The 27,797-nt window shown below is 54.1% G+C and overlaps 2 protein-coding genes across 3 annotated transcripts in view; both read right to left on the reverse strand.

Moving 5' to 3' along the window:
• Window positions 1-1,122: 1,122 nt before the first annotated feature.
• Window positions 1,123-26,886, reverse strand: LOC108301032 (tyrosine-protein kinase ZAP-70). 2 transcript variants are annotated; one of them, XM_037736939.1, is made up of 14 exons: window positions 26,743-26,886; window positions 26,402-26,503; window positions 16,303-16,663; window positions 15,469-15,629; window positions 7,631-7,769; window positions 7,442-7,529; window positions 7,311-7,357; window positions 7,072-7,123; window positions 5,982-6,174; window positions 5,244-5,450; window positions 3,260-3,452; window positions 3,028-3,168; window positions 2,822-2,934; window positions 1,123-1,612 (listed from the first exon to the last, which is right to left on the reverse strand). In XM_037736939.1, the coding sequence occupies exons 3-14, from the start codon at window positions 16,618-16,620 to the stop codon at window positions 1,489-1,491; spliced, it is 1,776 nt and encodes a 591-aa protein (XP_037592867.1). In that variant the 5' UTR covers window positions 16,621-16,663; window positions 26,402-26,503; window positions 26,743-26,886; the 3' UTR covers window positions 1,123-1,488. The 2 variants fall into 2 exon arrangements, with proteins under 2 accessions (XP_037592867.1, XP_017379566.1); XM_017524077.2 differs by having other exon boundaries at window positions 16,303-16,725.
• CUNH2orf92 (chromosome unknown C2orf92 homolog) overlaps window positions 26,294-27,797 on the reverse strand; it is a gene marked incomplete at its 5' end in the record, with an annotated part of 32,901 nt that continues 31,397 nt past the window's right edge. The window contains 2 exons of the mRNA XM_017524081.2: window positions 26,294-26,401; window positions 26,743-26,814. Of these exons, the coding sequence (XP_017379570.2) occupies window positions 26,294-26,401; window positions 26,743-26,814 (180 nt within the window). The remainder of the gene's footprint in view (window positions 26,402-26,742; window positions 26,815-27,797) is intronic.

Raw genomic sequence — 27,797 nt, forward strand, 5'->3', positions numbered from 1 at the left:
GGGAGCTTTCCCAGCGGACATCAGTGAGTGGAGATGGGGAGCTTTCCAGGCAGCGGCAGCAGTGAATGCGGAGGCCCAGAGAGGAAGCAGCGCGACGGTGGAAACCCTGGAGGAGGGCGAAGGGGCTTGATCAGAGCCGCCAGAAGAAAATCCTGCAGGCACCTTGCAGGGGGCATGATTGGGGACCTGGAGGTGAGGACCCGAGGTCGTGCTGCAGGCGGGCAAGGAGCAGTCCAGAGGTGAGGCTGGCGGTGAGGGCGGGATTGACCAGAGCTGGCTTCTGCCTGGGGAACATCGCCACCTGGAGGGTGCTCTGAAGAACTGCACCCTCTCTCGGTGGCTCCTCTCCGGACATCTCTGGTGTGTCCCTCAAGGTTCCAAATGTACTTCACACCTAAAGGACCATTTTCTAATCCCTCCTTCTTATAAAACAAAATTACTTTCAGCACTAATGATGACATGAAGCAAATAATAATGACCATAAAATAAAGTCACAGCTTATTTACTGTCTGATATCATATTTTACATAATAATGTAAGTCATTGTTCAGAGACTCACAAGTGAATTTTTATAAAACTGCACTATCTGCAAACCACACGATTTAAGAAACCACTAAATTAACTGATGTGATTTTTTAATTCGTTCATTATAAACAATTAATTTAAAAACAATGTTTGCATGTTGGTATTTTTCAAATTCAGTAATACAGTTCATGTGGAAGCTAATATGTGTATCTACCAATGAAACACACTGTATCTCGTGATGTGCAAGGCTTCCCTGGGGTGGTGAAGGCCCCAGTTGGATGGGGGCAGGTTTAGCGCTTGTTAAAATCGCTCCAGGTGATCCTAACGTGCACCTGGCACGGAGCACAGACAGCTCCACACAGGCAGGGCAGCCGGGCACGCAGCCCTTGGGCCCACATCCACCTGGCCTCAGGTTCCCCACTTCACCCCAGCCCCTCACTCCAATGAAGCTTCCCCAAGGGTGGAGAGTGGGACCCAGCCCCATCTTCCCAGGGGTCACTTCCAGGTCAGTCCACACAAGGATATTCACCTCCATGCACCTCTCATAACCCACCTGTGAAGGCCCCTCCCCTCACCCCGGAAAAGATGAGGGTGCTCAGACTAGAAGGAAGCTAAGTTTATTCCAGTGATCTACACCCGACCACCTGAGGACGCCCAGTCCCCACTGTCAGGGCCCAGAGCAAGGTGTCCACGCAGGCAACGCCATCAGCTCAGGACCCTCCGGGAGCGGCCAGCCCGGGACAGGCTGCACAGCCCCACCCTCGAGGCCTCCCTCCTCCCCAGCCAGAGAGGACAGGGGGCCAGGCAAGGAATGCAAGGCTGGTGTGGCTGAGACACCTCCTACCACAGCCCAGCTGTGTGTGGAGACAACCAAGCGCGCTCCGCCAGACTGCAGGGCCTGGGGTGGGGCTGAGGGCAGGGGGAGAGCCAGCGTGGAAGGCTGCAGGCCCTGGGCAGTGGGAGCTCAGGCACAGGCAGCCTCGGCCTTCTGCGTGCAGCCCAGGGACCCCTCGCCTTTGCTGGCCAGGCTGTAGTAACAGGCCCGCATGCGCTGCTCCACGGTCAGGAAGTCAGGGCGATCCTCCCACCTATGAGGGATGGGGTACATCCAGGCTGCTGGCCACACCCCTGGGACCCAGCTTCACCAGAGGGCAGGAATGCATGGTGCATGGCTGAGGTGGACTTTCAGGGCTCAGAAAGTCAGCAGGGCTGCTGGGTGGCAGGACAGTGGGTGGTGGAGAGGCCTCTGGGATGTGAGAGCTTTGGGCAATGCGGCACAGCCTGAGGCAGAGCTCCCACACACAGGGTGCTGGGTGACCTTCTACCGGGCATTGACCAGTGAGGACTCAGGGGACTGAGTGGACTGGGTGTCAGAGTGGCAGCTATTGACCATGGGGACCTGGGATACGGAAAGCTGTTGAAGCTCCGCTCATGCACCTGGGGAGCACGGTGTTGGAATGCTAGGCGCAGGCTTAGACGGGAGGGAGGGCATGTCTGGTTATCAGCAGGAGCCTGGAGCACTCCAGTAGGTCTGACCAGTGCAGAGCTGCAGTATTAACAGTACTGTGCATGGGGTATCCATGGACTTTGTTGGGGTGCTAGGTGCTGGCCTCTTTGGGTACTGGGGTGTAGTGCACTGGGTGTCTTCTGGAGGTCAAATTAACACATGTCGCAGTGGGGTGTACCAGCCAGAGAGGGTGTCTATCTGTTGGACTGCTTGGGCGCTTCAGTGTCATCGTCTTTAGTGCTGGCCGGTAGGGTTAGAGTGGCCATGCGTTGCGGGGGCAGTGGAGGGTGTCCGCTTGCCCGGGTGTGTCGCCTGTTGTCTGATGGGAAGTTGGGATATTTGACAGTGTTAGGAGTTGAGATGTTTGAAGGTTGAGCTTCAACCAGGCAGATGTGGGGGCTGGACTAGATGGGTATTTGGTACCTCGGTGCCAGCCTGTCTGGTATTTGGGTGCTGCGTGCTGGCTGGTGGGAAGTGGAGTGCTGGGTGCTGGAGAATTATCTCATGCCCTGAGTCATAGGTTAAGTAGCAAAGCATGGATCTGTTTGCATGTTGCAAGGTCCATGTGTTGAGGATGGCTGAGGTTTTAGATGCTCAAGCACAGGGTCACAGGCAGGGTGGCAGGGTGTGGCATGCTGGAGCAGGACAGGGGTAGTGTGTTGGAGAGCTGGGTGTGCGGATAGGGGGCAGCTGCAAAGTCCATGAACTGGGTGAAAGGTTATGGCACTCATCTGGCACCAGGGCTTCCCAGGGGTCAGTCTGGCCGGGTCTCCTCCCCTCCCGCACTCACTTGTAGATCCAGCAGTCACTCATGAGTGCGTACAGTTCGGGCGGACACTCTGCTGGGCACTCCATCCGCTTGCCCTGCTCGATGAAGGCCATGACCTCCGGCCCTTTCATCTTCTGCTCAAGCCAGGGCCAAGACACATGTGAGTGACCAGGGTCCTCCTCCTCCCACTCCCTACCACACCGCCCACCGCCTCTGCCTGCGCCTGCCTTGTAGGGCTTCTGGCCATAGGACAAAGCCTCCCACATGGTGACCCCGTAGCTCCAGACATCACTGCGGCTGGAGAACTTGCGGAAGTTGATGCACTCCGGTGCGTACCACTTGAGCGGCCACTTCCCTGCTGAGCGGGCCTGGGGAGGGGGAGATGCTGCCAGAATAGGGCTTGGGGACCCTCTACCCACCCCGCCCATCCACCCAGGCATCACAGTGGCAGAGGCTCACAGTATAGTAGCTGTCGTCGGCACCCAGTGCTTTGGAGAGGCCAAAGTCACTGATCTTGGCATAGTGCCGGTTGACCAGCAGGACGTTGCGGGCCGCCAGGTCACGGTGCACGAAGTTCTTCTCCTCCAAGTACTTCATCCCCATGGACACCTGGTGCAGCAGCTCCGCCACGTTGCTCACGGGGACCTCCTCCCTGGGGTGGCAGGGAAGGCAGGCTCACTGAGGAGACCACCCAAGTTCCCAGAGGCAAAGCATGCTTCTCTGACCCAGCTGGGCATGAGCCAGGTGACCACGTGTTCAAAAACGATTATTGAGCACCTGCTGTGTGCCAGGCATGGGGTTGGAGACACAGCAGTGAACAAACTGGCAAAACCCCTGCCTTCATCCAATCTATCCAGTGCGAGGCTTTAGGGATCACCCATACGCCACTCCTAAATCTAGATCTCTGCCTGCACCCTTCACATGCTGGGGTATCACAGGTGTCTCAAAGATGATGTGGCCTGACGTCCCTCTCCCCATGTGCACACACATGGGGCTCCTCCACCATCCTCTCCAGCAGCTCCTCTTTCTTTCACTCCCAATCCGTCAGCAAACCCTGGCAGCTCTGGTGTCAGAATCTCTCCAGAGCCCACCCCACTGCTTACCTCTGCATCTGCTACTGGGTGGCAGCCACAGCATCACTTGCCTGGACCCCTGCTTCCCCCGCCACACACACACACACACACACACACACACGCGCGCGCGCGCACACACACACACACACACACACACACAGAAACAGTCAGCTCCGCCCAGTTCCCGGGCTCCCTCCTCACTGTCTCCCACTGTCTTGTCCTCTCTGCCCCTGAGTCAGGTCCTCCCTCTCCTCTGCTCATAGTGCCGCCCCCACGAGCTCCCATCCAACTCAGGGTAAAACTCCACCTCCTCCTGGCAGCCCAAAAGCCTTGGCACGATCTGCTCATCCCCTCCCTGCACAGGGCTATCTCAGGGCCTCTGTGTGTGCGTGCCCTCTGCCTGGAATGCCCTTCCCCACATCTGGGCGTGGTGGCCTCCCTCAGTTTGTTCAAACCTCCCTGCCCACTGCACCTCGCAGCCCGACACTCCCAACCCCTGGAGCTGCGGCATGCTGTGTCCACAGCACCATCTTCCCACAGGCTCTAGATTTCATCAGGATTGTTATTGTCTCTCTCCTTCAACCAGAATACAGGGCAGGGATCTCTGCCTCATTTATTTGCTAATGAATCCCAAGTGCTACTAACAGTTCCTGTCACTGAGAAACTGTCCAATAAACACCTGTCAAATAACTGAGTGTGGGAGCCAGGGGCACACTGGCAAGGTGTGTGCACCGGCCGGAGGACACAGATCAGCAAAAATGTGTCTTGGGGAGCGCAGAACTTGTGTTTGTGAGGGCAAAAGAATGGGGATGAGGGACCACGAATGAAACTGCAGAACTTTCCACTAAAGGGCCAGATAGTAAGGATTTTAGCCCTCGCAGGCCAAAAGTGATCTCTGTCACATCTTTGTTTTTGTTTCTGGTTTTTCTTTTTTTTTTACAAAAAAAAAAAAAAAAAAAAAAACCCTCTAAAAATAGAAAACCATGCAGTACATAAACAAAGTGCAGGTTCCAGATAACTGGTGATGGGCCCTTTCCTGGGGCCATGAATTTGGCCCAGGGGGTCTGGGCAGCGCTGATGCGTACAAAGCTTTTCCCATCAGTGCCTTTATAGGTGCCGACTCATTCGATCCTCGCAGGGGCCCTGGAGGTAAGCACTGTTATCACTGCCGAGGTGCAAGGGTGGAACCGAGGGTTAGCTCTGCTTTGCAGTTGTGGGTATGGGTGTGGGCGTGCCGGGTGCGAGTGTGTCCACGAAGATGTGAAAGTGCCCCAGCTCCCCACACATGCGTGCGTGCAGGTGTGTGGCCACCATGCCCAGGATAAGCCCTGGCCCCAACCACCCGATGACCAGAGCCACCCAGGGCTCACTTCTTGCCGACGAGGAACTTGTGCAGCGGCCCGCCCCCAGCCATCTCCATGACCAGCATCAGGGCCCCGTCCTGGCAGACGCCGATGAGCCGCACGATGTAGGGGTTGTCCAGCTGGTGCATGATCTGCGCCTCGCGCATCATCTCCTCGGTGTCTGCCTTCTCCGTGCCCTGCTTCAGCACCTTGATGGCCACGTCGATCTGCTTCCTGCCCAACCCGGCCACAGGAGGCGTGTGGGCGAGGGGCACACGCCCTGCTCGACCCCACACCTGCACCCACCCATCGCTCTTCTCCCTTGAGTTGTGCGGTGGACACTGGTTGCCACCCACGTTGGGACCAAGGTGCTCAGTGTCCCCGCAGCCCAGAGCGTCTGCTGAGGACACAGCCAGGTCGGTCAACGGGAACCACCCATCACCAAAAAGAACACAAAATGACACCCTCCCGAGAGGCAGCCTGTCAAGGACTAGTGGACTCAGGGATCGGGGACCCCACTGTCGCTCCCCTGGGATGGGTAACTGTAGTTCAGCCATCTCCCCCTGCCCAGGCCCACATCCCATCCCCCTCAGGTGTCCCGGGCTCTCTCAGAAAACCCTCCAGCATGCACTGTTCTGCCGCAGAGTCTGTTTCCCAAGCAAACTGCTATGAGACGGAAGTCCCAGCTCCCACCCCACAGCCTGGTGAAGCCACACCCCTCTGCCCCCATGCGGCAGTGCCCCCACCACGGCAGGGTGGCCATACTTGCGCATGCGATACACGCCCTGGCGCACTGAGCCAAAGTTGCCACAACCAAGTTCAATGTCGGCTATGAGGAGGTTCTCGCGCTTCAGGAAGAGCTTCTTGTCCTTGAGCTCCTCTGGGTCACTGTAGGGGCTCTCATACACACTCGTGTCCATGGGCATCGGCCGCGGTTTGTCTGGGGACGTTACGCGTGCTGGGCACACAGAGCCATGCAGTCCCAGGTCAGGGGCAGGGGCATGGGGGACAGGGCAGCCTCAGCCCTCACAAGCACCTGCCCCAGACAAGGGTGCCCTCCTCGGAGCATGCCTAGGCAGGTGGGTGCACATGCGTGTTCCTGTACATTGACACGTACGCATGGGCATATGGTCCTGGGCACAGCTGTGGGTGCTCTGGGAAGCCACATGAGGGTGGACTCTAGGGGTGTATGCATTGGTATCCACGTGGCACCATTACTGTGCCAGCTGGGGTGTACATGTGTGTGCATTCATACATGTACACCTATGGCCAGGCCTGTCCCTGTCTGCGTATGCAACACACATGTGGAGACCTCCAAAGGCAAGCATATGGGTCCACATGTAACTGTGTGTCTTCTTCTCTGTGAACACACATGTCCAGGTCTGCACCCACCCATGAAACATAGGAGCACGCACAGCAGAGCATTTTAGGAATGTGGGCTCCAGAGCCCATCCTGGGTTCACATCTCACCTCCAGCACTGTCTCACCTCCCTGTAGACAGAGCCCTCCTTCTTGCAGCTATAAAGTGAGGTAATCACCACGGCCACTTCATAAGGCCTGTCAGGAGGGTTCGATGGCTCATACACACAGTGACCTCAGAATGTGAGTGACACATAGTAGGCGCTACCCTGTGTCTGGGTAGCCCCAGGAGGGGCCAGGTGTGCTCCCTGCACGTCAGTACACAGTGGAAGGCGTGATGGGTGTGGGTATGTATGCACAGGGATAAACCAAGCCAACTGCTGCAGCCTGGCCCATTCCATGGAGTCCCCTGTGAAACCCCACAGCCCCTGTGACAGGGGCCCTGCTCTCGGCTTGGCACAAGCCCCAACCCATGTCCCCAACTTTGCCCGCTCACCTGGTTCAGGGGTGTATCCATCTGAGTTGAGGGTGTCCATCCGTCTCTGAGGCTAAAGGTCACAGGGTCAGCAGGGCCTGAGCTGGGATACCCAGCCCCTCTCATGAGACCTATATCCCTTGAGTATTCCCCAGAGACAGTGGAGAGCGAGCCCCTTCCACTCCACAGGCACCTCAGCCTTCCCCAGAGCCACCCCCAGCTCCATCCCTAAGACCACACTCCAGGTGCCACCAACTCACGTGAATGAACGTAGATGGGTGTGCTGGGAGCGTGGGAGCAGCGGCCTCTGGGGAAGCAGAAGGGACAGTGAGGGCCGGGGGCCAGGTCTCCTACTGCCCCCGCCCACTGCCCACCCACCCGCTGCAGGCACCTGAGGCGTTGCTGGCACTGCTGTTGGGGCAGGCCTCCTTCAGGCAGTAGATGAGCCCGTCTGCCTTCAGCTTCAGATACTCCACCAGCTGCAGGGAGCAGGCAGCTAGCAGGGGTTCCTCTTCTCCCCAGAGCCCCGCACCCCACCCAAGCACAGCATCTCCCAGAACAAGTTGCATGGGCGACCTACCTGCCAGAGCGTGTCAAACTTGGTGCCCTCGGGAATGCAGTACTTGCCCGCCTTGTCCTGGTTGATGAGGTAGTGGTACACTGTCTTCCCATAGATGAGGGACAGGGCATACGTGCCCTGCTCCTTCCGTGGCCTCAGCCTGGTGGGGAAAGGGAAGGGATGTCACCCCTAGAGCCACCCAGGGGCCTCCTGCTGTGCTCAGGTTCCACACACACACCCCCATGGGCTCCACGTCCAGGAGCCTTGCAGAGAAGTGCAGGGACTAGGGAAGCCAGGCCAGGCTCCCTCACCTCCAGATCTGCTGATAATGGTCCAAGGGGCAGAGGGCAGTGGAGGGGCCATGGCTGTGTTCCTAGGAAAATGCACAGTCCTTCAAGAGCCAAGAGACGCCCATTCATGGGGAATACCCAACCACACATGGTGAACACTCAGCCATGGGAGGAAGGGGACACCAATCCATTGAGGAACGCCTGGTCCACCATGGCTGAACACTTGACTATCCATGGCCAGACACTTATCATCCACAGGGAGACAGTATAGTCATTCACAGGCACTCAGCCATTGGAGGTACACTCGGCCACACATCAGCCAACCATGGGAGGCATTTGGCCTTCTACAACAGACACAGAGCCTTCAACAGGTAGACCAGCACCATTCTCCTGGGGAGAGAAAGCCTTTTCCACGCAGACCCACACAGGTGGGCACAGCTCCATGACCAGGTGACAGGGCACCCCTGTGCAAATCAGAACAAGTCACTTTCTCATCACAAGACTGACAAGCTCCATAATAGACAGACCTTTCCTAGAATAAGACCCTTGATTGCCTTCTGCTGGAATTTTGTCAAAATAAACATATAAATCTTTCATATCTATGATGGGAATGGAGCCCCTCAAAGATGGTGCATTTGTGGGGTGAGAGCCTGTTCCCCCATCCCCTCCAGCCCTGAGTACACACACATCCCCACACATATAGAGACTAACTTAGTGTCAGACACCAGTACCCTCACATGAAACCCCAGTGACAGTCATCATCCCGCACAAAACAGTTTTGTTTGGGGTCATAAGCACAAGCCTCTACTGCAGGGTCAAGTGTAGCTTTCCAGTGAGGAGGGAGGGCAGCTGGCCCCATGGAAGCTGTGGTGGCCAGAGGCAGCCAACTCCCGAGCTCAAGGATTGCATTAAGCTACAGAAGAGCCCTTGCAATGGCCTGCGAGCTACACCCTCCAAGGTGCAAATTCTCAGACCAGGCTTGGCCCTGCCTGTGGATGTTCATTAACTGGACAAATCTTTACTGACTGTGGACCACAGGCCAGGCACTGTTCTGAGTGCAGGGATATGGCAGTGAGCAAGGCAGCTGTGGGCCCACCTTGCAATGATGCCCTTCCTTAGGAAATGTCCCCTGAGTGAGGGAGAGAGGTGCAGCTGTGACTATCCCATCCATTCCTGGACAGCACGTTCCCCAAAGAACAGTGCAGTGAAGGGTGGAGTAGTTCCCAGGCTAGCCCACAACAGTCTGGAGATAATGTGGAGAGATAGGAAATCAGGGCACGGGGCAATGAGGGCTCACCAAAGGGCAAAGAAGAGAATCCCCCCACATACAAACTAGAAAACAAACATCCCACAGAGACATTAGGCTGGGAGAGCAGATGCAATGCCATCACTGTGACTCCAGCCAACATCTCCCACAAAACATTTCTATTTTGAGTCACTGGCACAAGACCCTGTTAAATGCAGCTTTCCAGTGAGGAGGGAGGACTGCTGGCCCTGGGGGTCTCAGAGCTGTGGAAGTCAGAGGCAGCTGGCAGGCTGTCCTGGAGGAGATGGTCTCCAGAGACTGTGAGAAGTGAAAAACACCTCCTAAGGGTCACAACTTGAAGTTTTAAACTGACAACAGAGACTTGATGCCAAGTGGCTACTCATCAGCAAACAGCAAACCTCCCCCTCATCTCTATCTCTCTTCCTCTGTCTGTCTCTTTCTTTCTTTCTTCTGGAACTAATAAATTCCTCTGTGTTTGTTTATTTAAACTTCCATGTGGAATATTGGGGAAAAAACAGCCACAATATTAGGGAACTCTTCCCATCAATAGGTGGAGTCTCCTCCTCTATCTCCTGAAGCAGGCCTTGCTATGGCTAATTGGACACCAGCAAACATGACACAAGCTTGAAAAGTGGTTGAGCATTGAGGTCTGCCTGCTCTCTCTTGCTTTTCCTGGCAGCTCTGCAAACACCATGGGAATGAGTCTAAGCTAGCCTGCTAGAGAAGGCCTATAGAGAAGAACCAAGGCACCCCAGCTTGCCATAGCCACTCATGTGAGTGAGGCCATCCCAGAGACCATCCAGCTCCAGCCAACCTTCCAGCTGACTGTGGCCACATGAGTAAACTCAAAAATCCAGAAGAGGCACCCAGCTGAACTCAGCCCAAATTGCCAAGCAAACCACCCAAACTGCCAAGCAAAACAAGAGTGAATAAATAACCCGTTTGTTTTGTTTGTTTGTTTTTGGTTTGTTTGGTTGGTTGGTTGGGTTTTTTTGGTTTTGGTTTTGGTTTGGTTTGGGTTTTTTTGTTTGTTTGTTGTTTGTTCTAAGACAGAGTTCTGCTCCTGTTGCCCAGGGTGGAGTGTAATGGTGTGATCAGCTCACTACAGCCTCTGCCTCCTGGGTTCAAGTGATTCTCCTGCCTCAGCCTCCCAAGTAGCTGGGATTACATGCATGTGCCACTACACCTGGCTAATTTTTGTATTTGTAGCAGGGATGGGATTTCACCATATTGGGCAGGCTGGTCTCAAACTCCTGACCTTAGGTGATCCACCTGCCTTAGCAGCCCAAAGTACTGAGATTGCAGACGTGAGCCACCTCACCTGGCTGTAAATGACCATTGCTTTAAGCCACTGAGCTTCAGGGTGTGAATACAGCAAGCTGTTACATGGCAAAGGCTAACCGATACACTCTTTTGAAAGAGCCATGTGAGTTCATAAAGACCAGCCACAGATTCCCAGATAATAACCCACAGGCTAAGACATTGGTGTTATCACCACATATATTTCAGTACCATAAGTTCTACTTTATTTACAAAAAAAAAAATACTAGGTGGTGGCAGTTCTTTGTTCTTGCAGTTGAAACTTGCACTTAAGCCAGAAGAAGTACAGGCTACAAAATCAATTTGTATCTCCACTCTATGTATATAAAACAATACACAGAACCTATAAGAGCTCCATCTGTCTCTGGTTCAAGCCTATTAAAAAAAAAAAAAAAAAAAAAAAAAAAAAAAGCTACTTGGCCGGGTGCAGTGGCTCAAGCCTGTAATCTCAGCACTTTGGGAGGCTGAGGAGGGTGGATCACCTAAGGTCAGGAGCTCAAGATCAGCCTGGCCAACATGGTGAAAACTCATCTCTACTACAAATGCAAAAATTAGCTGGGCATAGTGGTGTGCACCTGTAATCCCAGCTACTCAGGAGGCTGAGGCAGGAGAATCGTTTGAACCCAGGAGGCAGAGGCTGCAGTGAGCCAAGATTGCACCATTGCACCCCAGCCTGGGCAACAAGAGTAAAAGTCCATCTCAAAAAAAAAAAAAAAAAAAGAGCTACCATTTATTATTAAAGTATTGATTCTAAATTCTTCATATATTTGTCCTATAATCACAGCACTCCCCACAGAGTAGATACTATTGTTATCTTCATTTTGCAGTTGAGGAAAATGAGACACAAGCTTACGTATCTTGCCTGAATTGCAGAGTTGGTAAGAGGTGGGAGGTGGAGCCAGGATGTAAATGCATTTCTGACTCTACAGTTAATTGCTACCTAGGACTACACAACCAGCTCTGTCACAGATTATCTGTGGAATGCTGAATACACTGCTTATCCTTACTGTGCCTTGGTTTCCTTATGTATAAAATGAAATAACTGGTCTAAATCATAAGTTCTTGACCTGAAAAAATCTCCAAGAATGAGGTTCAGGATCAACCATGATCTTGTATAACTGTCTGCAAAGTCTTTTAGGTGAATATGTTTGGGGGGATTGTGAAAGGGGCAGTCAGCAGGATTCCAAAGAGGTCTACAGCCCAGGAGAGGTTAGAAACACTTAACAGGTCGGGCGTGATGGCTCATGCCTGTAATCCCAGCACTTTGGGAGAGGGAGGCGGGTGGAACACCTGAGATCAGGAGTTTGAGACCAGCCTGACCAACATGGGAAAACCCCATCTATACTAAAAATAGAAAAATTAGCCAGGCATGGTGGCGTACACCTGTAGTCCCAGCTATGTGGGGAGGCTGAGGCAGGAGAATCACTTGAACCCAAGAGGCAGAGGTTATAGTAAGCCAAGATCGCACCACAGCACTCCAGACTGGGCAACAGTGCAAGACTCCATCTCAAAAAAGAAACAGTTGACAATGTACTCTCTTAAAGGCCCTTTCCAGGGCAACTTTCTTTTCAAGTCAAATCAGCCAGTTCCATAAAATGCTGCCAATAACACAGAAACAAAGCCAGCATCTGCAGCACACAGCCTTGGGTACAATTCCATCTGTTCTTTGGCAACTATGAACTGTGGTCAATGGTAAGCATGGTCCTGGTCTTCACTCTAGGCCTGAGTGGCACGTGTCTTTGTTTTGCAGCCCAACCCTTGAAAAAGCAGTTATAGACTACAGGAAATGTAACAAGAAGCTCTCAGGTTCTATCCAAAGTGTGCCTTGCCTAATTTGCCAGGAGCCTGGCTCATTGTAGCTGCTTCTTGTCTCTTGATATTTACCCAGAATGAGTCGCTGTCCCTCATACCACTGTGCCAGCTATTTCTGGACCTCACTGCCAGCTGCAGGCTCTATGCTGTGCCCAGATGCTGGGCATCTCTCCTTCCTACCACACCTTCTCACCATCAACACTGGTCCTCTTTGCCTGGGAGACTGCACGCCAGTTTGATATCCAATGCACAGATAGCTGGTTAAAGCTATTGGCCCTGACTCTCCTGAGACTCCTCCAATCTCAGTAGACTGGTTAACTCTAAGCCTGTCATGAGTTCTGCTGTGTTACACAAAAAGTGTTTGAACTTTTCCTTTGGGCAGTGAAACCTTTGTCATACAACACTGTACATGGAAGCCTAAGATAGTAAACAGATCAGAGCTGAGCTGCTGCCATCATTCAAGCTGGAATGGGGGCCCAATCCCACCTGCTCAACCCTCCAGTCACCTTCCCAACCCCTAGAATCCTCTGCCACTCTCAGAAGGCTTTAATTGTTTAAGCTATTGGAGTGGCAGAATCATGACCTGTATGTGCGTGTGTGTGAGTGCAGGATGAGGAAGAGAGATGGGGGCGGGGAGGGAAGGAGAGAAGAAGAAAGGAAAACTAAGACAGAAGAGAGGCAAAGACTGTGCAGATGGAGAGCTACACTGGGGATGCAGGGGAAACCAGAGAATAAACACAGATTATAAAATCAAAGACAGATGAATTTACCTTTTATGAAGGAGAGAAAAGAGACAGGAGGAAAGAATCAGCTACATCTGTAGGAAGGGCTTAGAGCCTGCTTCGTGTGTCCAGCCTGGGGAGAGCCCCGGACTCTCAGGAACCTGGGGTAGCGTGCCACGGACGAGGGGAATATGAACACGTGAGACGTGTGACCAAATGTTAGTAGCATCATGGCAAGAGTCACACCTGGGGTGGGGAGATGCAACATCTGGAGGAAGGTGGGTAACACCTAGACCAGCCATCACCTTGTACTGCAAGACGGGGGCCTCCACATGCAGCAGGGCAGGCCCTGCCCTCAGGCTGACAGTCCAAAAGGAAAGCAAGACAGCCCCCAACACCCACGTTCACAATCCCCATTCCTTCCTGACAACCCCCTTGGTCCAATCCTACGGTCGATTGTTTGCAAAAATGGCTGCCTGCATTCCTCTCCCTTAGGGAGTCCCTTTCCCACTGTGACTTTGGTTTTGGTGATGTGACTTGCTTTGGCCAATAGGACATTAGTGACATTACACAAACAAAGGCTTGAACTTGCCCTCTCCTCTCTGACTGTACTTGGGAACCCTGCATCACCACTACACAAACAAGCCCCAGCCAGCTTGCTAGATGATGACTGCACAGGGTCAGCTCATCCCCTTCACCCAGGTGACACTAAGTCAATGGCCAGTCACGTGAGCATGTCCATCCCAACCTATTCAGGCCCAGCTCAGCTGACCCAAACCAGAACTGCTTAGTTAGCTCGCAGAATCAGAAAAGTAATCAACTGATATTTTGAGCCAGTAAGTATTCGGGCTGTTTGCTATGTAGCAAAAGCAAACTGATACAAATGCAAAGGTTTCCTTTTTGAGAAAACAGCCCTGTCTCAAGCTGTTCAGAAGCTGTGCTGGCAGCTGAGTATTATCTGTAACATATCTAAGAGCTCCCTCAAAAGCTTTGGGAACTCCACTCCAATGAATAGTCTAACCAAATCTGAATTTGTATGGTAGGGTAAAAGAGTTATTTTATCAGCCCACAACAGAATCTTGGGGTAGGAGCTGCATCTTGCAAGAGGCCTGCAGGCAATATACAGAAACTTCACATGGGTGAGGCAAATCAAGGGAAGTGGTCATTTCCTCCAAGTGGGTTGACCGCAGGAGAGGTAACAGCCCTGGGGGAGGCAGGTGACTCAAGGGATTTGGTGAGCAGGGGCTTAGGCCAGGAATTGTCCCCACAGATTTCTTGGGAGAAAACACTGGGCTTCCTGAGGTCATGGGAGAAAAGCAGGCACCAATTTATCTGTATCTTGAGGCCCAAGTGACCTCAGCTGCATCTGGATCCCATTGGTTATAGAAAAGATCCCGTTTCCAAACCAGAAAGCAACAGCCCTAGCCAGGCTGTCAGACACTTGCCAGAGTTTTAAAAAGAGCTTTTGAGAGATTTTTTCACATTGACAAACTCACAAACAGCCACACGGCCTCAGCTGTGGCTCAGACACACACATTCACCCACATATGAAAGCTAGTATTTACCACATTTTTCCTATGTCAGTTACCGTACTATTGCTTCACTGCTTCACACGTATTAATCATGTACTCCTCATAGAGGCCCCTGGGCGGAGGTACTGTTGTCAACCACAGGACAGTTAGAGGGGGCTGCTTCAACACTCTCCCAGGGATCCCACCTCACTTCGGGAAAAAGCTAAAGTCCCTGCCCTGCCCTCACCTCCTCCCATTCTTCCCCTCACTTACTCAGCTCCAGGCACACGGCCTCCACAATGTTTCTAGAACATGCCAAATAAACTCCTGCCTCCTCATCTTTGCACTTGCCATAGCATTTTCCAGGAACACCCTTCCCCCAAAAGCTGCATAGCTCACTCCTCAGCTTCTTTCCTTTACTCAAAACTCACCTTCTCAGGAAGGCCTCTTCTGACCACCTAATCTAAAATTGCAACCCTTCCCCACCAGCACACAGGGCACTTAGTACCATCTGACAGGGTCTCTATTTTATTGATTCCTTTTCTTGTCTACCTGCCCCACTAGGACAGGCATTGTGTCTGTCCTCAGTGCCTGGTACACAGTAGGTATTCAGTAAATATTTGTTGATTGAAGGAGAGGAAACTGAGGCAGGCAAACAAGGTCCGCTACCTGCCCAAGGGCTGCAGCCAGCAGGTGGCAGAAGGGTGGAGGCGGATTCCAAGCCAGGCCAAGACCGACTCTGGAGGATTTCCTAATCACTGCCACTGCTTCCCCATGTCCAAGTCCCTTTGCACGTCAGAAACGCACAACCCACTTGCACACGTGAGCACAGGCACACCCTCACAGCCCACCTGCACACTCACGCCTGCCCCAGTCCCCAGGATCCTGGCCAACAAGCCACAGTCCTCACCGCACCCAAATCCCGGGCCCCACATACAGGAACTTGCCGTCGTTCTGCGTCCCAGAGTAAAGTTTGCGCTCGGCCTCCTCGCGCGTCAGGTTGCTGTGGTACCAGGGCATCCGCTCATGGGCCGTCGTAGCAATGAGCTTCTCCACCTGCGGGGCCTGGCTGATGATGGCCTGCTCCAGGGCCTCGCCCTAGGAAAGAATCGGGGAGGAGGGTTGTAGTTGTGGACAAGTGCTCGCCACAGGAACCCCCTTCCGGGAGCCCTGTCCCAGAGGACTCCCCACCCCACCCAAGCGTCCCTAGCGCGTGTTATGAAGGTTGTTGAGGGCCGCCTCCGCGCCATCTCCATGGTCTCCTCCCCAGTCCAGCTAAGGAGGAACCACCGCCACCTTCCAGCCCGGCCCCAAGCGCAACTCCAGCTTGAAGACCTGATGCAGGCAGGTGCGCATGGTGGTGTCACGCAGGCTGTGGAAGACTGCAACCCATCTTCTCCGACAGCCGCCCTACCCTAAGGGCTCACCGTAGCCCTGCGCACCCTCCTCTCCGCCCCATCCCCAGCCCAAGCCTCGCTTTCTCCCGGCCAGGTGTGCCCCTCCACCTTCCGATCTGGCATTGTTGCGCACCACAGCAGCGCTCAGGCAGCGGAAGGCGACTGCCACCACGGAGCCCCTGCCTCCAAGGTGTCCCTGCCTCCAAGGTGTCCTGTCAGGTTCTCCCCCAACCGGGGCCGGCCCCACCTCTCCAGCTCCCAAAGGGGACTGAATGGAGGAGACGACCTTTTCCTCACTCCTATCCCCCAAAACCCTCGACTGCCCCTCTTTGGCGGCACCCCTCCAGATCCCGCACCCCAGGCCGCGCTCTCACCTCCAGCTTCCAAGTCTGGCGCACGTAGTCGCGCACCATGGCGTCGCGCAGGCAGTCGAAGACCCCCAGCTGCGGCTCGAGGCCCGACGGCCGGTTGCACGGCTTGCGGAGGTTGCAGGGCAGCCCGTCCGGGTCACGCGAGTAGAACTCGCAGAGCTCAGCCGGGCCGCAGTGCGCCTTGCCGCCGGCGATGGCGTAGGTGCCGTTGAGCTGGCGCTCGATGGGGAAATGGTGGAAGCGCACGTCGTGCACCAGCGACAGCACATAGCCGCCCAGCGAGCGCAGGCACTGGCGCAGCAGGAAGAGCCCGTCCGCCATGCCCGCCAGCTTCAGGTGCTCCTCGGCCTCAGCTCGCGAGATGCTGCCGTAGAAGAAGGGCAGGTGCGCCGCGGGGTCTGGCATCGCCCCTGCGCCTCCCCAAACCTGCGGGTTCACCGGGGGTCGGAGGAACGTCAGGTTTTTGGCTGCCCTTCCTGAACCAGGTGCCTTGGGCTCAGAGACGCCGCGTGGAGGGCATCAGCGCCACAGGCTGAGTGTGCCAAGGGGACAAAACCTGCTGTGTGCCACAGTCAACCCGGAGAGGAGCCGCAGCCTACTGGGCACAGACGGAGCGAGGAGTCCCAAATCCCCATCTGACTTTCCAGAGACCTTATGTGGATGCCCAGGCACACCAACTGGTCCCCACGCACCAACACCTGGACTCATCTTTTCACGTCCCAACCACGTGCTGAACTCTTGTGTTTCAGGCCCGGTGCTGGGGATACCGAGGCATGGGGCTGACGCAGTCCCACCCAGCCCTCTGGAAGATGACACTCTAACGAGGGAGAGCCCTAAGATAAACTAAGAAAGAAACAAAAATAATAATTACAGATTGAGGTCAGGACTATAAAGGAAATGAGTGAAGTGACGTTAAAAGACGGCTCTAGCCAGGATGGTCACCTTCTCCAAGGACCTAGCATGTGAGTGGAGACCTGAAGGAGCAGGAGCCAACTTTTGAAAAAGCAAAAAGCACTCAGGACAGGGCCTCAGGCAGAGGGGACAGCAGGCGCAGAGGCCCTGAGGCCACATCTAGCTTTGCTCATCCAAGGGCCCTACCTCTCAGCCTCACCTGTCCGTTCTGCTGACCCTTTACCCTCTGTCTTAGCAGGCCCCCCTTGCCCAGCCCTCAGCCTTCCTTGGCAAGTTTCTACAAAGCATACTAATTTGAATATGCATCCCTAGGGGATTAAATACATTAGGGTTTAATCTCAAAGGGAATTTTGATACAGCTATTAAACAAAACGTATGATGGGGGAAGGAGGAATTAAGGCTATTTACACAGATGGATTCTGGTAAGGCCAATAACTTAAAATCATCTGCCCTCAACTTTCTGGAAGGATGGTGATGTCCTGTATATTGACAGGTCTTGGGTTACACAGGTGTCTGATTTCCCCAAAACTAAGAGAATGTACACTTAAGATGTGTTCATTTCATTGTATTTTTCCCTCTCTCAATAAAAAGGAATCATAAGGGGCTGGGTGAGGTGGCTCACTCCTGTAATCCCAGCACTTCAGGAGGCTGAGGTGGGCAGATCACAAGGTCAAGAAATTGAGGCCATCCTGGCCTGCATGGTGAAACCTGGTCTCTACTAAAAAATACAAAAATTAGCTGGGCGTGGTGGTGCATGCCTGTAGCCCCAGCTACTTGGGAGGCTGAGACAGGAGAATTACTTGAACCCAAGAGGCAGAGGTTGCAGTGAGCCGAAATCATGCCACTGCACTCCAGCCTGGCTCCTGGCGACAGAGCAAGACTGTCTCAAAAAAAAAAGAAAGAAAGAATCATAAAATATTGAATGCTAGGTAATGATCTGCATGCAGAAATGTTTAGGTGTGATGGGAACTGAGGACTGTAATCGACTTTGAGAGCACCCCAAAAATAACACTGATTGATGGATGAACAGAGAGAGAGGGACGGATGGAAGGATAGACAGCCGGATAGACACAGTTGATTCCTGTTCTTCTCCACAGTTCTATAAAGTCGATGCAAACACTGAATTAGCAAATATGGAATTCTCCCTCCTAGGGGAAATACAGAGTTAGGTTCCTAAGAGCCTCTTTTTACATCTTCATGAACTGATTAAGACATAGCCTTGTTTTCTTTGTGAGTTTCTGTTTAAAGACACCTTATTTAATATGCATGATTCATTCATTAGCATTGAACTCTTAGTCAACAGCACTATAACTATAAGCTTATCTGACATGTTTTCTCTATAAGGCACATACAGCCTTCTTGCCCTTAGGAATGCTAGACAGCATTTCAGCACTATGGTTGGGGGCCATATTAACCAGTGAAATCACCAACAAAAAACACAAACATTCAAAATATGTGAGGCTGGGTGCAGCAGTTCACACCTCTAATCCAGCACTTTGGGAGGCCGAGGCAAGTGGGTCACTTGAAGTCAGGAGTTTGAGACCAGCCTGGCCAACATGATGAAACCCCATCTCCACTAAAAATACAAAAAATTAGCTGGGCATGGTGGCGTGCACCTGTAGTCTCAGCTACTCGGGAGGCTGAGGCAGGAGAAAAGCTTGAACCCAAGAGGCGGAGATTGCACTGAGCCGAGATCGCACCGCTGCACTCCAGCCTGGGCAACAAGCACAAAACTCCAAAATAAAAAAAACAAAACATGTGGCACCACATAGAACATGAAAAAGACACTTATCTGCAGCATGAAAGGTGAAAAAAGAGGGCAGAGAATTTGCCTTGTGCAGCCTCAGCGGGAACATGTGTATCGAGTGACTCACATTTTTGCCACTCTATGTCTGAGAATGATCACAAAAGTGCCATGTTCGTTTTAGGGTTTCAAATATTTGTTAACAAGTAGGTGAATTCACAAATAAGAAATCCACAAATAGTGGTGATTAACTGTACGTGATAAAGCAAACATAGCAAATCTTTAACTGGAGAATCTAGCGGATGAGTTATTGGTGTACAATTGATTCTATTTTCTGTATATTTGTAACTTTTCATAGACTGTTGGGGGAAAAAAAGTACCTCTCCATAGCAGTTACAAGGCATTTCTCTACTAAGACCAGCCCAGCAAAGCTACCCAGGCATAAGTTTGCATTGTGGGTACCTTCTTAGCTACACAAATGAAACCACAGGGTAAAATGAACGCTTTTGTGAATTGAGAGAGGATCCCTCTGCCCTGGGTGTCCAGGGATGGGCATCCGAGCTGAGAGGAAGGTACTGGAATGGGAATCAGGTGAGGTCTGGGTCAGGGCGCTGGACAAGGGGCCAGGATCTGCATTCTAACCCGATTAATTGTGACAGTGATGTTGAGAGGTCCAAGCTTGAGGGAGGTCCTAGATGTCCCAACAGTTACAGACAGGTGAGTGTTGCAGAGATTCATAAGGGACTGCATTTGTGGCTCCACCTGGAGAAACAGGTCACCATTCCACAAGAGTGCTATTAAAGTCACGAAGCGGCCGAGCGAGGTGGCTCACACTTGTAATCCCAGAACTTTGGGAGGCCAAGGCAGGTGGATCATTTGAGGCCAAGGGTTTGAGACCGGCCTGGCCAACATGGTGAAACCCATCTCTACGAAAAACACAAAAATTAGCCAGGCATGGTGGCAGGCGCCTGTAGTCCCGGCTACCCAGAAGACTGAGGCAGGAGAATCACTTGAATCCGGGAGGCAGAAGTTGCAGTGAGTGGAGATCACGCCACTTCACTCCAGCCTGGGTGACAAGAGCAAAACTCCATCTCAAAAAATAAAATAAAATAAATGTCATGAAGGAGCTAGATATTCACTCTAAAGAAATGGAAATTTACATTCTCACAAAAACCTACACAGGAACATTTACAGCAGTTCTAGCCACAATTGCCAAAAATTAGGAATAACTTAAATGTTTCCCAACAGATGAATAAGATACACTGTGGGACGTGCCTACAGCAGAATTCTACTTGGCAGTAAGTGGAACCAAACACAGAGACGTGCAGTTTTACAGATGCACTGCAAAGGCCTCAGGCTGGGCGAAAGAAGCCAGGCCCGAAGGGCCTGCATGAAACTGTATGATTCCAACATGACTGCAGGGATGGAAAACACACCAGAGGTGCTGGGTGCTGGGGTTCGGGGAGGGACCAACGACAGAGAGGCAGGAGGGAATTCGGGGGAATAGTCTGTGTCTTGATTGATGTGGTAGTTTCTGGGCTGTATGCATTTGTCAGATCTCAGAATTTTTCACTAAAATTATATATAAAGTTTACTGTATGTAAATTATATCCCAAATTTTTAATTAAGGGGGAAAGGAATTGGAAGATACAAACACAATGGGCACTGAAAGTGCTAACAAAAATAAGAAAAGTGATTAAGGGCTGTCTACACTCCTGCCCTATGTCCCTGACTCCCAGCCTCTCATCCAGACTCATGGTCTGAGCCCACCCCCTAGGCTGTTCTCCAGCACTGATAGCACCCCTGGCAGTGTGTGGGCACCAGACAAGCTCTCTGTGACCTCCTCAATGCTAGGTCCCCTGAATGGCCAACACTGATGACCCCTTTCTCCTGCTTGAGCCTCACAGATCTCTCTGGTCCTTCACAAACTCCCTGGCTTGCCTCCGCCCTCTGACCATCCTGCTTGTTCTCCTTCCCCCACCGCGCTCCCCTTACGTGGGTCATCCTGTCTGTAGCTACACACGCTGCCACACCCCCCTTTCTGCAAGCCCAGAGCGCTCTTGCCTGAGGTCAGTTGCTGCTGGCATCGTCTCCTTTGATCTCCGCCAACTGTTTCCATTCACACAACCAACCTAAGATCCAGGTGTCACTCCCATGCTGCCTGTGGCTGGCTAAACCCCACAGTCTATTTCCGCAGAGCTGAGCTCCAGAGTCTGCAAGTCTCTCCTCAGCAATTCTTCCCCAAGGCCTTCCTTGCTCAAGACCCTACTGTTTACTGCACTGGATCTAAACTCCCAGCCCTCTGCCCCGGCTGAGCTGTGCTACTTGCCTTCCTTCAAATGGGCTTTCATACTTTTATTCACACAGCACCCTGTACCTAGTGCACCCTCCCTTCTCCCCTCCATCTTCCCCAGTCCAGCCAGCCCTTCCCTGAAGACTCATGGAGCCACTCCCATAGAGCATGAGGACGTGGGATGAGGCAGCAAACTAGGGGCTTGTCCAGGGACCATGGGTGCAGGGTAGCAAAGCTGGTCTCTGGGGCCGGAAGCTGTGGCAGGAAACTGTCGGCAACACACTTTGTGAAGCTCCTCCCTGCGTGGCCGCAGGTGCAGCCTGGTAGCTGGAAGCGGGTTAGGGCAGAAGAGGAGACGGGGAGGCTGGCCTTCGGGGCCCAGCACAGGGCTGCCAGCCATGTCCCGAGGCCAGGGGGTCCCAGAGGCAGGCTCTCTCCCTGTGCGTCTCAGCTGTGTCCCACCTTCCCTGTCCCACTGCCCACAAGGACAACCGTAATCACAAGCACGCCCCACAGCAGGCAGGCTGGGTGGCGGGCGGCTCCTCTTCCACACCCAGGAACTTTCTGGACTGTCCTCACTAGTAAAACATAGGGCCCAAGTTCCCAGGGAGCCCATGGCCAGAGATGCTGAGGAAGCCAGAGAACGTGGGCAGAGATGACAGAGATGAAAATCCTGGGGACACGAGGCAGGACCATTTGCCACACAGTAGCCAGCCGGAGTGTCTGCTTTCAGTGAGCTGCACCGATCTGCAGCTGCCCAGGTGACCCCAGACCCCAGGCAGGAGATCAGATGTTTCTATTCTCAGTTGTATCCCTGCAGACTCATGGCCCTCCCAGGAGACACACCCACCATGATACCCACCCTGGCCCTTGTCTTGCCTGGGCCGCCCCAAAGGGCAGGACCTGGGTTAGGAGCCCCATCCCTCACTCCCCATTTCGTCTGTTCATTCCCCAAGCCTGGCCTCCGGTCTCCCTGCGCTGACCCCAGCCAGCTTCTCTTGAGCTCACAGTTCAGAGATCCTAGTCTGGCCTTCCCAGAGCTTACAGCCCCAGGATCACAGCATCGAGATCACACCAGAGCAGCCACGGGCACCTGCCCCACCCTCACAGCTCCCGCCCTGGGAGGACATCGGGAGGAAGCCTTGGAGCCTGTCAGAAGGACCTGCCTGAAATCCCACCAGTCACGTGACCTCTTTGGGGCAAGGCAGGGCTAGACTACAGCTGTTGCAGAGAGATCAGATTCCCCAAACATGCTTTAAAGAAAGAAAGAGACAAGGGGTCAAATACAGTCTCAAATGCTGTGAAAAGCACATTAAAGGCTGTGAGAAGACCACATGGAAAGACCCCTTTCAGCATCACTTAACTCCCACACTTATTCAGCAAGGCCTTGAAGGTCTACTGTTTCACGGAACAGGCTCTGGCTATCAAAAGCCCCCATTACATGCCCACTGCCAGAGCAGAGGGATCACACCAAAGCCACTGGACCTGGTGGGAGCAGGCAGGAGCAGCACAAGCGCCACATGTCCCCCCAGACAGAGACTCGACACGTCCCCACGCAAGGCACTGACGGAATGGGGCCCTGGCCCTTCACTGTCCCCACCTCCTCCTGCTGTCCCTCCTCTACCCTGTTCCCGCTCCGGCTCCTGGCTCTCTCTCTCTCTGAACCCCCAGTCCTTGCGCAAGACCCTAAGTTCCCCTGAAGCCGTGTTTCCTGCTCCTTAATCCCCAAGCTGTGCCTGGGCCATCCGTGCCCACCGACAGAGGCAGCATAGGCACCGGTTGTCAGCAGATGCCAGCTTGGTGGCACCACGAGCCACACAGCAGCAGTCAGCCATGGCGACAGGCTCCTCCTCCATATGTCTCCTGACTGCAAGGATCGTTTTCAAACTGTGGAATCATGGACCCACCACATGGTCACGGTTCAGCCTGAGCAGCGAGTGAAGCTCGCCAGACCTCCTCTGGGAGTCAAGGCCAGAGAAGGTGCCCAGCACTGGGGCTGTGGGGACTTCCTGGGGTGAGACTTGCTGGACCCCCATCATGCCATCGCATCCTCCTCTTCTCTGCTTGAAGCCCTCTAGGCTCCCACCTCACTCTGGATAAAAGTGCAAGTCCTCAGGGCAGCCCCCAAGGCCCTTCATGATGCCTGTCACCCCCACCCTCCCACACCACACTGGCTCCCCTCCAGCCACAGGGGGCTCCTCATGTTACTGGTTCAGGTCCCTTGGACAAATCAGACATGGTGCAATCTTTGTACTCTGTTCCCTCTGCCTGGACACTCTTCCTCCAACACCTTTCACTTCATTCAGGTCCCTGCCTAAGCCACCTCCTCCAGGAAGCCTTCCCTCACCTCCCTCTCTAAAATAGCCGCTCCTTCTCTTTCTAGCCCTGACACAGCTCTACTGTTCTTTGCCACCTAAAAGATGATATTCTATCAACTTGGTGACCTTTGTGTCTGCCAGAATGTAAGCACTGTGGGAGTTGAGACTTTGTCTGGTTCCCCTACCTATACCAGCAAGGCACAGAGCAGGCGCTCAATATACCAGGTACCTACAAAGGTCTGCAGTCTGCTGGGATGGGTGGGGATGCCTCTGAGCGCTCACAAACCTGACAACTGGGGAGGGCGGAGGGGCCACAGGGGCTTCCTTAGGAGAGGGGGAGGGAATGGTAGCCTTAGGAGCTTCCTCCACTGACCTATGGTGGGAGAGGAGGGGCCAGTCCTGAGGAGCCTGGACCCAGGCTGTTCCCCTGCCCAGAACAGTGCTGCACCCTTCTTCTGAGCCTCATGCTTCAGGCTTCGTCCTTTGTCCCATCCTCCCAGAAGCATCCCATGAGCCCCGCCCCCTCCCCAGCCTGGGTCAGTCACCTCTCCTCGGCTCCCAGGGTACCCGTCCTCCAACATCACAGCCCTGATGACCTGTGTCTCTGCTCCTCATCCCTGACCAGGCTGAGCCCCCAAGGCAGGGCCCATGGCTCCGTCTTGTTTTCTGTGGAAGCTCCTGCTTCCTCCCAACAAATATTTGTCAAGTGCATAAGGACACCCACAACAGCCTCTGTGCTGGGGACTGCTCCGGCTCTTCACGAGTGTGAGCCATTTACTCTACACACACACCACAACTCCATGTGTTATCCCATTCCTCAGTTAAAGAAACCGAGGCTTGGAGAGGTCAATGTCATGCTCAGAACATGCAGCCTGCAAGCGGCTGCCAGGATTACCCAGATCTGCCCAAGACAGCAGCCACCACCAACCACCCCAGCAAATGTCTATTAGACTCTGGAAAGCCAGGCTGGTGCAGGGTCAGGGCCAGTTTCCCAAACCCAGCAGATTCTCTCAGTATCTGTTGGTTGAACAATGCCCCTCCACTGCTTGTGTGACCTCAGCAAGGAGTGGTCCCGCTCTGGGCCTCAGGCTCTGATTGTCAAAGGGAGATGGGAAAAGGCGGTGTGAGCCGGGAGGACAGAGGCTGCTAGAGACAAGGGGACAGCATGGGATTGTCCTGGGCCTTGTAGGCTGTTCACAGGATTCCTGTCCTGGACCTGCTAGATGCCGGTCACAACCGAAACTGTCACCAGGCACTATCAACTGTCCCAAGGGGACGTCAGGAGGCAAAATTGGCCCTGATGAGAACCACCGTCCTTGACCCTGTTCTTTGGGGTAGGACAGGGAACGGTTAGCATGGGGTGGTCTGGGTGCTGCAGCCCCAGAGAGTATCCTGGAACTGTAGAGGTCAGACACCGAGGCCCACCCAGAGCTAGTGAGGATAATGAGGGTTTTAGCAAGACGTTGCTTGTTGTTTTTTTTTTTTTTTTTACAGAATAGTCTCACTCCATGGCGCAGGCTGGAGCGCAGTGGCGTGATCTCAGCTCACGGCAACCTCTGCCTTCCAGGTTCAAGTGATTCTCCTGCCTTAGCCTCCTGAGTAGTTGGGATTACAGGCACACGCTAACATGCCTGGCTAATTTTTTTATTTTTAGTAGAGACAGGGTTTCACCATGTTGGTCAGGCTGGTCTCAAACTCCTGACCTCATGATCTACCTGCCTCGGCCTCCCAAAGTGATGGGATTACAAGCGTGAGCCGCCGTGCCCGGCCTAGCAAGACGTTACTATAGCACCTGTATGTGCCGGGCACTGTGGATACAGTCACTCCGTTTATCCTCCCGAGAGCCCTGTGAGGGGTGCACAGAGAGATGCAGTGACTTGGCCAGGCACACAGTGGTGAGTGGCAGAGCCAGAACGTGAAGCCAGGCCCCAGGCTCCAGAGTGTGCACATCAACACCCCCAACACTGCCAGGAGCCCCTGCCAGGGCTGCAGGCTGAGGCTAGAGGGCCGGTGAGAAGAGGAAAGGAAGCTCTGGATTCGGCAGGAGGCACCTTCCTGGGTGGCACCTTAGGAGTCCCTGACCCTGATCCCTCAGCAAGGCATTATTAAGCACCTGCTGTGTGCCTGCTGCATTAGCCAGGACGAGAGCAAGGAATCATCTAGAGCTGCTCACCTCATGAACCCCTGTTCCTTCCTGCCAGGGATCCTTCCTACCTGGGACGCGTTTCCCACCCTCTCGCCAACAGTCAGGAACCAGGCACCTGCCAGGTGCCCATATCTGCATGTGCATTTAACAGATGCAGAAACAGATCAGAGAGGCCAAGCCACTTGCCAAGAACACGCAGCAGTTGAGCAGAACTCAGTGTTTTGCTCCTTCCCTCTCCAGGTCTCCCTCTAACCTGAGCTTCCTACAAGTGGCCCGAGCCTGCCTGGACTCCTCACGGGAACCACAGCATTCTGCTGATGGAGCTCACAGCCCTGCTGAGTGACCCCTCATCTTACAGGGCCTGGGGGCCAGAGTGCACATGCCCCTTCTCTGGAGGTTTCTCTGCTTCCGAGAGCCAAGGATGCAGCATGATGGGACCCAGCAGGAGCCTGGGGACCAAGCAGGTTTCACCGTATCCCCTGAATAGCCCTGCTTCAGCCCAGCCTCTGGAGGGGGAGCTGCTTCCCTCAGCGTGGCCACAAGCCCTCTTTGCCTCTGTCTCCAGCTGATCACCACCCAGCTCAGTCCTGCAGCCCTCCTGGTCCTCCCCGCAGCCGCCCCTCCCTCCTCCAGACACAGGCCACCCCGGAGACAGCAGCCACGCAACGCTCCACCCAGGCACCACTTACCTGGGGACGTACAGGTGGATGTCCAGGCAAACAGGCCACCTGTGGGGTCTCTGGTCCCAGCGCAGTCTGGGTGCAGTTCTGGGTGAAGAATGCACTGCGGTTCTGGGTGAAGAATCAAGGCTTACAAAGCTAGTCTGGATTTCCCTGCCACCCAAACCCCCAGCCCGAGAGGGCGCCTCTGCCGCTCACACTCTTCACACACCCTTGTGGGGAGGACGTCACACCCCGCCAGGGTTTCCCACTCATGGATGGAGAATTCACCCTCTGCCAGGACCCCGAGAACCCCCTGGGGTGGCCCTGGTGGCAGGACACCAGCAGAAGGCCCAAGGACAGACGCTTACCTGGACGCCCCAGCGGCAGCTCTGAGGCCCACGGTGGGCCAGGCCTGGCCGGAAGGCCTGGTGTCTGCTGAGCTGTGGCAAGCAGGCTTGTCTGAAACTAACCTGTTTCCTGGATGTGAACACAGGAAAGGGGGCTGTGTTTGATGTCTACATCAAAGTCACAAAGTGCTGTGCTCAAGGAAAATCACAGGCCACGTGCTCCAGGGAGGCAGAGGGCATTTCCGGGACCCAGCACTCCCTGCCCAGCTGCAGGTTGGGACCAAGAGAGGAGATTAGGCTAGGCGAAGGCAGGGTTTTAGGAAGGATGATTCCAGCAGCCAGAATCACCAGGAGGGCGGAAGCCTGCGTGCCTGGAATGGGAGGGTGGGCAGCAAGTGGTGGAAGGGAAGGGAATCCCAGGGCTCATGGAAACCAGAATGCCTCTATTTTCCTCTCAAAGGGGCATCGCCATGGGCCTCCCCGGCTGGACCACCCAAAGGAGTGATTTTTTTTATTCCACGGGCAGGTCAGAGCTGGAGGGAGGAGAAACCCACTAAGTCAGCCCACACCCCAAAGATTGAGACCCCCTCCTGTGCCAGGCAGACGGATGGCAAGGACAGCCTGCCTCTGCTCTCCTGTGGACTCGTGGGGGGGCAGCTGAGTCCACAGGGAGGCCAGGGCTGGGCGGCTGAAAGCGTGGGCACTGAGGGTTCCCAGAGGAGCCCCAACCCAGCCTGGGGGATGTTGGGGGCATGCTCCAGGAGGAATGAGCCATCCAACTGAGACAGAGCCAGCACATCCCCAGAGCCAGCCCGGCCCACCTGGGACCTTTCCCACGAAGCTGCACCTGGCTGAATACCGCCCTGCTGTGGCCACCACCTCCTCCTCCTTTTCCTCTCTTCCCTTCCCTCACCCCATGCACCCCCCAGGACGGTACCCACCCAGCTTGGGGCCTGGGGCCATGCCTCATGCCCTCTCTCAGAGGGGGACCTGCAGTCACAGTCCCTCGGCTCCAGTTCCCCTCTGGCACCCCAAGGCCTCTGGGAGCCTCTTGCCCACCACCTCCTTGCTTTCTT

This window comes from Cebus imitator, unplaced genomic scaffold (assembly GCF_001604975.1).
Source record: "Cebus imitator isolate Cc_AM_T3 unplaced genomic scaffold, Cebus_imitator-1.0 Scaffold31, whole genome shotgun sequence".
Taxonomy (NCBI): Eukaryota; Metazoa; Chordata; class Mammalia; order Primates; family Cebidae; genus Cebus; species Cebus imitator.

Coding starts and splice junctions, on each gene's coding strand:
- LOC108301032 (XM_017524077.2), bottom strand. CDS start 16,704: ATGCCAGACCCCGCGGCGCACCTGCCCTTCTTCTACGGCAGCATCTCG. Junction 7,358..7,441: donor CAGTGCCAGCAACGCCTCAG/GTGCCTGCAGCG, acceptor CTGCTTCCCCAG/AGGCCGCTGCTCCCACGCTC. Junction 5,451..5,981: donor GGCGTGTATCGCATGCGCAA/GTATGGCCACCC, acceptor CGGGTTGGGCAG/GAAGCAGATCGACGTGGCCA.